The sequence below is a fragment of the Gadus macrocephalus genome, chromosome 20, assembly GCF_031168955.1.
Source record: "Gadus macrocephalus chromosome 20, ASM3116895v1".
NCBI classification, from domain to species: domain Eukaryota; kingdom Metazoa; phylum Chordata; class Actinopteri; order Gadiformes; family Gadidae; genus Gadus; species Gadus macrocephalus.
In genome coordinates, this window is record NC_082401.1 from 8,095,708 (window position 1) to 8,105,227 (window position 9,520).

At 44.1% G+C, this 9,520-nt stretch overlaps 1 protein-coding gene across 1 annotated transcript in view; it reads right to left on the reverse strand.

Moving 5' to 3' along the window:
- Positions 1–3,613: 3,613 nt before the first annotated feature.
- Positions 3,614–9,520, reverse strand: part of LOC132449115 (insulin-like growth factor-binding protein 5) — a 13,781-nt gene continuing 7,874 nt past the window's right edge. Inside the window, exons 2-4 of the mRNA XM_060040741.1 lie at positions 8,518–8,726; positions 7,975–8,094; positions 3,614–7,679 (exon numbers count right to left, since the gene is read on the reverse strand). Coding sequence (XP_059896724.1) covers positions 7,536–7,679; positions 7,975–8,094; positions 8,518–8,726 — 473 coding nt within the window. The 3' untranslated portion in view covers positions 3,614–7,535. The remainder of the gene's footprint in view (positions 7,680–7,974; positions 8,095–8,517; positions 8,727–9,520) is intronic.

The window sequence follows — 9,520 nt, forward strand, 5'->3', positions numbered from 1 at the left end:
GATAAATAGCTAGCAGACACTTATCTCTTTGCCTTCAACCCCTGGCATCGGAGGATTCCACTACTACTCAATTGTATGATTTAGTCCAAACTGCCTTTCACATTCTTTCGCGAGTCGCCTTTCATCTCCACGCCGGTGACAAAGTAGATTGCTCTTAGTCTTCTAAGAGATAGCGTAACCGAGAACACAAAGCAGTTATTAGCCAGGCTCCCTATTATGCAGTAAACATCTGTATGCCATTTGTAACTGTACATGGTCTTATGCCCCATCATTGCTTCTAAAAAGAGGGGAAAAGGTCACATGCAATGCATGAGGTGCATGAGGCGCACGGATCCCCCCACTTGAAGGCATCGCAACCAAGATGGTATGAAACCGGGTCGCGGGCGGTCATCGAGATGGACCCCCTCCCACCCCACCCTCAAACCAAAACCGTAGTATCAGAGGCTGAGCTTTAAACATGTTCTTAGAAACGCTCAACACACGCAAGCACACACAAACGCACATACACACACGCACACACACACGCACACACACACGCACACACACACAACGGACTGTCATGGAGCAAACCTAGGGGTGGGGTCTGGTTCTTGAGGTGAGCTGCGTGTTGAGATTAGACGTAGCCATGCAGCGTTGTCGCCCTAATTATGTAATAAAAGGGGGCATGAGGGCTTTGAAGTCCTAAGTGCAGTTGTCAGTTTCTTTGAAGACAAATCGTAATAGTCATGTTCACTGCCTCGCAAATCAAATCTCGTGCACATGTTCCCCCTCTGACCCGCGAGTCTTTAACCTCCCTCTCACGACATACAAATGTGTGCATGTGCTCACACACACACGGATGCAAATGTGCATTCAAACATGCACACACACACACAAACGGATGCATACGTGCATTCAAACACGCATGCGCACACATACAGGCACACACACAAACACACTAAAACACAGGCAATGCACAAATACACACTTAAAACTGCAAATATGCCACCCCGCCACCCTCCATCCCCACCCCGACACACTCACAAATACACACCCATACACACAACTATTAACACAGCAAGTAATGAATGAGTCTGAATTATGATTTGACAGTTCACACACACACCCTCACACACACAAACACACACACACACACACACACACACACACACTCACACACACGAACACACACACACACACACACACAAAGCCCCCCCCCACACACACACACACAAACACACACACACACGTACACACACACACACACACACACACACACACACACACACACACACACACACGTACACACACACACACACACACACTATCATACACAAACACATCGAAGTACCCCAGTCTCCTTCTTTTAAGGCAGCCTTGATCATTGTGTAGTTCTGGGAGTCCGGGGGGGGGCTGGTTGTCCTAAAGCCTTTCATGGCTGTGTCAATCACTTCCATCTGGACCTGCTCAAACTCCCCTGCTCCCAGGGGACAGATGCTGTGTGCAACACCCCCCCCCCCCCCCCCCCCCCCCCCCCGCTTACACACACAACAAAAAAAGCCCTGTTCTGTCACATCCCGCAATGCACCAGGGGATAAAGATGGCCAGACGTTGTTTCTGGGAGATCTGAGGGCAGACCTCACTCCTGTGAAGTCCAGTCCCTCTCTGAGTATAAGCATAGTTCCATTCAAGGATGTAGGGGGAGCGGGAGGGGAGGGTGTTCTCCATTGACGTATAGAACACACAAGCACATGTACACTCAAACAGAAACTCGTGCACAGAAACACAGTAACGCAGTGTCACACACACACACACACACACACACACACACACACACACACACACACACACACACACACACACACACACACATAGACACACACACACATAATCTCAAGCACACTTTCACACACCTCAACACACATACATACAAACATAACCAAATGCATGTGAGCAGACACTTGTTTCTCATTCTGACATGTTATATTGACCCACCCCGTATTTCCTAACAGAGAGGGGGATAGATTGGGTGACTGAGAGAGATATAGTGAGAGAAAGAAAGAGAGAACATGAGAGAGAGAGACAGGTAGAGAGGGTGTGGGAGAGATGAAGGGAGAAAAGGGGATGACAGAGATCGATAGAGTGTAAGGGAAGAGGAAGGGAGAGAGTGCAAGAGAAAGAACTACAGGGACAGAGGTAGAGAGAGACAGAGAGAGAAAGAGTTAGAGATGAAGGGAGAGAATGGGTGACATAGAGTGAGAGATGAAGGGAGAGAAAGGGGTGATGTTCAGAGAGAGGGAGGGAGATGAACAGAGATAATGGGGGGATAGTAAGAGAGAAGGAGGCAGATGAAGGGATAGAAAGGGGTAATAGAAAGAGAAAGAGACAGCAATGAAGGGAGAGAAAGGTGTATTATTCTGAGAGGGAGGGATATGAAGGGAGAGAAAGGGGTAATATTTAGAGAGAGGAGGGAGGGAGGAAGGGAGAGAAAGGGGTAATATTCAGAGAGAGGAGGGAGGGAGGGAGATGAAGGGAGAGAAAGGGGTACTATTCAGAGGGAGGGAGGGAGATGAAGGGAGAGAAAGGGGTAATATAAAGAGAGAGGGAGGGAGATAAAGGGAGAGAAGGGGGGATAGTCAGAGAGAGGGAGGGAGATGAAGGGATGATAATCAGAGAGCGGGAGGGAAAGAAAGGGGTGATATTCTGAGAGGGAGGGAGAGAGAGGAGTAATAGAAAGAGAGAGGGATGGAGAGAAACGGTTGACAGACACACAGAGAGACTAAGGGTGAAAGGGGTAATAGACAGAGAGAGGGAGGGAGATGAAGGGAGAGAAATGGGTGATATTCAGACAGAGGGAGGGAGAGAAGGGATTAATAGACAGAGAGAGAGAGAGAGAGAGGGGAATGAGGTTAGAGAGAGGGGGGATAGTCAGAGAGGGAGAGATGAAGGGAGTGAATAATGTGTTTTTCAGGCAATGCCACCATTAAGCGGTCATAAAAGGACCCCCACTCACTCATTTGATTCATGCTTCCAACGGAATTAATTACACTTTGAACTTCAAACTCACACTACATGACTTCCTGGTTCCTCTGCAATCTTTTTTGACTACCGTGTTGAAAACCAGGTGACTACCACCTTAGGCTTGGCTTTATGAAGTCACTTCCTGTGCGGCCTGATATGTACTTCCTGTCTCTTTCTAATGTCTGGGTGCCTCATCAGCAAATTGGTGTCGTAGATGTTTAATGCCACTGTGATTCAGCCCAAAAATTAATGCAGGTCTTGTATACAAAGGGCCTTACTAACTGGGTTTGTCAGTGGAAAGGTATATAATGAGATGTATATAATGAGAGGTTAGGGTGTTTGTTTCCAAGCAAGAATATGGTGTGTTTGTCCCCTTTTTAGTTCCTGTAGGAGCGTGATACCCTCTGATCACCTCTACTTGCTCATTTAACATATTGGAAAATAACCTTTCATTTTAAAGTAAAGTAAAATGGTAAGAAAAAGTTATTTTGGAATTAAAATCTGATGAAAAAAAAATCTGGAAAAAACGCTTTAAAAAAACCCTAACCCTAACCCTAACTCTCTTCTTTAGTCGTAGTAAATGCAAGTCAACGGAAAACAAACAGTCAAGTGCTTAAATGAATACATAACTTTATTTAAATAAATGCTTTGTCATAACAAAAAAAAGAGACAAAGGTTAAACGAGTACATAAATTACAAGTTGAATAAATATTACACAGTGATATTCACTTTAATAATTTGAGATTTTTTGTCTTTTTTCCTTTTTTTTCATTTAATTAATTTTCTGCAGTTCCAAATGCTGACCGTGTTCATATCCACCTTTATATCCTGCCAGGGTGATTTCTCAAGCCATTTTAACCCCGTATCCTAGCGACCAATTGTATTGTCTACCAGAGTAACAAACAAACCAAAACAAAAACCTGTTGTTATAACTGTAGTAAAGAGTCACATAAAATAGCTGTCGTTACTGTAGTACTACTGTAGAATGAAGTATGTGATTATGAGTTTGAACCATATTAGAAGATTAAGAATCTGAGGAATGTACTCGTCGCAAACAGTTTAGACGTTTCGTTTTTTTCCCTCCCCAATAAACTAAACCTAGCACCAAAACACCAAAAAGTACAAATTACCAGACATGCATGTTCAGTTTTGTACGATCGATATTTTCCTCTGATTGCAAAATGTGTAATCTTCTTAATAAATCAATCTGAAACTTGTGATTGGTCACTAAACCTTGACATAAAGAACTCAAAACTCCCGTCATCCCCCACCGGTTGCTGAAGACATCCTCAGATTCCAAAGAGCTCCTGTTAACTGTCTAGCTAAAATCTGTCTACCGTCATGCAATTGGTGAGCCCTTGTATTAGGGAGGGTAGGAAGTGGCTTAGGCCCTCCCCCCAAACACACACACACCCACCCACACAACCCAGATTCCAACTAGCGCCCCCCCCCCCCCCCCCCACAATGCCTTCGTCCCTGACCACCTTAGGTTCTACGAACTGTCAGAAGAGCCACTGTGTCATCGCTACACTGGGATGTCAATCATTCTAGACGATCCCCCCCCAAACCCCCCACCCACCAACTAGAAGATGTAATTCCAGGTGAAGTCCAAGGCATGGGCCACAAAAGCCCCTGTCGACGAAACAAAAAGAAAAGTAGAACGACCTCAAGCATCCTCCCCTTTTGAAAGAAAAAACAAGATAACACATGTATTGTTGGTTTCCTGTGATGTTCTGTTGTTTGTTCGTTTTTTTTGTTTGTCCCCTGGATTCTTTTTGATTTCCCCCCCCATTTTTTTTCCCTCTTAGCTTCATGACACCTGATCGTTAGGGACGCCATTGTGTGTCAGTATCCCAGACTGAATATTTGTAATAAGTGCAAGCTGCTTCTTTTTAAAAGCAAGGCCTGGGACTTAGAGTGAGGGGGGGGGGGGGGGGGGGGGGGGGGGGGTTTGGGTCGGGGGGGATGAAAGTATCGGGTATACCTTCACTACTGTAAAGACATTTTTAAATGCACTTGCTGTTTCTCTCTCGCACGTTCTCACTGTGATTCAGCAAATGGGCTCCTCTCTGAAAATCTTTAAAAAAAAACTAAAACAACAATAAAACTGGAAAGTGAGTATGCACCTGGGAGAAAGATTCACGCCCCTCCTTTGATAAGCCATCTCTGTATTATAAACATCCTTTGGCCTTCCCCTGTTCTGGCAGTCGCGTACGTTGGCAGTCACTTGAAACAAACATCCATCCATTAGCTTATTAATAGAAGAAAGAAAGAGAAGAGAGAGAGGTTCGAACCGGCTAGTTGCTACGCAGCTCTTTCCCCCGACAAATCACTCTTGTCCAGAAATGTCCCGGGGTTTAGCTGGGAACGGGGGAGGAATAATACCAGATTTTGTGACACATTTAAAAAAAAAAATGACAGCAAAACAACAACATTTAAAGGACCGACCACATTCATTGTTCTTTAACTGTTTCAGGAGTGGACTTAGAATCTTTTGTTGTAAAACGTAGAGGCCACGAAAAATAACAAAAACTGTCACTTTCTTGCCACGGTTTTCTAACGTCATCTCATGGTGGAAGGCACTAGAACCTGATCTCAAAGATAGAAAATTACACCCTAACCGACCTAGCCAGCTACCCTTGTGTTGTTGGAAAAGTGTTGACTGTTTCCCCCAAATTGCAATGGTCGTAACTTGTAATTGTTTGAAGTTTTCGAAAACGCAATGACAAAGATTTCCCCAGAGCGGCATGCATACATCGGGCTAGTGTCTCTCAAGGCTAGCCTCTTTTAACCGCTCTGCATTCATATTAGCACAGGACTGGCGTACGTGCTTTGTCATCCTCATCCTCTCAATGATTCAATCTTTTTTTTTCTACACAATGCTGAAACAATGCTTTTTTCTCTTTCAAGCACCAAAACATTGTCGTTGTTGGTTTCTAAAGGCAAAAAAAATAAAACAAAAAATAAAACATTCAATAACTATATTTAAATGTAATGTTATACACCACGATTACACTGTAATAGCAGTACACCACTCATGGCTCAAAAGTGGGGCGGTCGTTACCTTCACTGAAGGCAAAGGTAACAGCACAAACGATACCGTACAAAACTGTGCTTCACCCAATAGGAGCAGAGGATCCACTGGCCTTCCTGGTGAACACAAGCCTGAATGTGCACTCGAGTTAGCTTAAGCGAGGCATAGTTATTTAGTTTAACAGATTGAGTGTTCGTTCAGGGCTCAAGGGCAGAACATTTTCCATGATCTTTGTCTTGTGTGCGAGTCAGGCCACTTTAAGCTACTGAAAAGAGAAAATGTAAAAGTCAATCTTTTATTTTCCCCAGTAGAGTCAGGACTCTCTGTCAAAGTCTGTGTTGCCCTGCATGGCAGTGTCTGTTCAAATAGGCACAGTTGGCATTTCAGGCTAGCTACATTGTCAACGAGCCACTTATATAGGTTCATCTGAAGTTACCTGTCCACCATTGTGCTGTCAAACGCTCTCTCTCTCTCTTTCTCACACTCTGTCTGTCCCCGCGACATACTTGTCAAAGGCCAGTAAATAATTCCCAGCTCAGTAACCACTTCAAGCACTAGTTATAGCTTTTGTGACTTATAAAGGAAAAAATATAGAGAGAAAGGACATTCTTTGTTATAGGCTCGTTGCATCGTACATCTATACAAGATCATACATAAAGAAACATACTCACGGAAACACCAACACTCACTCAACACACAGTTTTCTGAAGTTACACATACATCTAAGCAGGTTCCCCTATTCATAAGTGCTGTGACAAAAAAATACCCCGACCGAATCGACTGTTACAGCCGATCCATACCTCATCATAGATATTCATTTTCTTATTTTCTTTTGGAAAAGAACGAAGCCACTTAAACCCAAGTAACGTCACCAATCAACCAATTAGATTCAAGATGCCTCAATTGCAGTTTTTTCCCCCTCCACAATAGTTTTGCATTAATTTTCATATCATACAAAAATTTGAATTGTAATCCCAGCATCTACAAAAATATATCATTGATGTGTATATATTCTGATATATATGTAGCTGGGGAGGGGGAGCGGCAGCACATAGATGAGCCCCCCACTTTGAGCAGAAGTCTAGGGGGTCTGTTCTTGCAGGGTGTGTGGGGGGGTTGGGGTGGTAGTGGGATACCCTTGTTCGAAGATGAGTGCTTGGACATCAAAAGAGCCTACAAAAGTAAAGAAAGAAATAAAGAAAAATATAAGTGTCCCCATTCATTCGTTTGGATTCTTTTTCCTTTTATTTCTTCCTTTCGACAACCCCCCCCCCCCCCCCCCCCCCCCCCCCCCAAAAAAAGAAATCTCAAAGCGACAGGAGGGTGGAGTCAACCGGTGTGATGAAGACGATGGTGATGGAGGAGGAGGAGCAAGAGAGGAAGGTGTGGGTTCAAGGTCAGGTGGTGCACGGGTAAGGGTGGAGGGGAGGGGGGATCAGGTGGGGGGGATTGTGGGTAATAGAGTTCTTCCCCCGTTGTTGGTATTGTTCTTTATTCTCATTCACTCATTGTTGTTGTTGTTACTGCTGCTTTCCAGATCCTTACACTGGATGTCCCCACCACTGTAGTCTGTGCCGGGCAGCTGCACGCCGTACTTGTCCACGCACCAGCAGATCCCCCGTTTACGGCCGCGAGACGGCTTGCACTGCAGAGAACAACAACACGGTAGAGTTTTAAAATGATGCTGGATTAGGATACGTATTTTATTCCGAATTCAGTAAAATATCATGGGAGCAAGTGTATATCTTGATGTGGTGTTTTAGTCCCGCTAATAATAAATATTACAAAGTCAGAATATCTATCTTTCAAAACATCACAATTCCCCACCTTACCATAAGCATGCACATATATTATTTAGCATACATATATTATGTATGATGGCATTTTACCAATAAAGTTTTTATTTCTAATTCTCTTTCTAAGTGGCAAAAACTGTCTACCTGTTTGCGCTTGAAGAATCCTTTTCTGTCACAGTTTGGGAGGTACAGAGACAGAGCCATCACGCGAGAAGTGTCCTTCATTCCTTGAATGATGCCATCTAACTTTCTCCTGCAGGGACCCTTGAAAGAAAAGTACAAACCAATGAGGATCAAGAAGAACAGTCAATGTTTCGCTCAATTTTAAAGCTTTAGAACAACCCACTCTAAAATAACCCAATAACAACTATCACCGGACCATTGCTGATATGTTGACATCCATGGCTGATGCGTTGGGATGTTGCTTTAACTTTGATCATAATAAGTGCCTCACTTTGTTGTCAAAGTATTTGCACTTTGTTGTCAAAGCCATTAAACTTGTTCTCGACTGTTTAGGGTTAAACAAAACCATCACAATAACTTTCGGCAAATTGCATTGTTAAGCAGCACCAATCATGCATTGGTAGGTTCGACCGATTTAGAAACTGAGAAAACAAGGGTGGATTGACAAGAGAATTGTCACACAAGCAGCAGTATTATGGCTCTGCAGTTGTAAGGAATACGTACAAACTCGGGCTCATGCTTGTCGATGGGGAGCGGGGAGTAGTCCATGGGGGGGCCCAGTGACCGCTGCTTGCCCTGCTTCCTCTTCTGCTCCTTGCGCACGGCGTGGGCCTTCTTCAGGATTTCCTTGGCCATGATGGGCACCTTGGCCGGTTGCAGGTCCTCCGCCATATCGGGCGACATTGCATCGTCATACTCCCGTGACTCACGATCTGTACGCCAACAAAGATATCAAAAGAACCGCATTGTTGTAATGTTTTTCAAACTTGGTTCATAGATATCCAGCCAGGCAGACGCTGTATGATGGAAGTGATCACTCACACTGCAACATTTTGATTGGCTGGCCGAACAATTCGATCTCTAAGCTCACACTGTATGGTTTGATTGACGTGCCACGATGTGGGTTATCACACAGCATGAAACAAATTATCATAATCAGGCAGGATATTGTATTGGTTTGATTTTTGACTCCTCGCCAAATGGTTCTGGGTTCAAACTCCAATGTCTGCAGTCTACCTCGTGGAATCCCTGAGAAAGATGCAAAACCCCTAGTGTCCTCTTAGTAAGCTTTGAATACAAGTGTCTAGTGTTAGTCTATAGTCTTTAAGTCGATAATTTTTCACCCAGCAAAGCGCATATAAATAGTGAGTCAAGTAGATTCCCATTCCTCTGGATGTATTCTCACTCCTTCCTCGTCGCACGGCATGTTTACCGTTCTATAGCTTGTTGTTTAAATGCTTCAGAAATGCATGACCAGATGCAGTTCCCAGGCTTCTGGCCGCCAAATGTTGCTTTCCCCATTTGTTTATGAAGGAGGGGGGTGAAACCAAAGATCAACAGCTGATGAACTTCAACTCTAAATGCAGACTTCCTTACATCCAAGTATCTCCTTATGGAATTCGTACAAACCACATAAATACAGCTTGGGTCATCTGCTACGTCAACCTACTAGAGTGCTAAGTCTTCACCTGGTTTTGATCTCCTTGGTTTCGCTACCACTTCACTT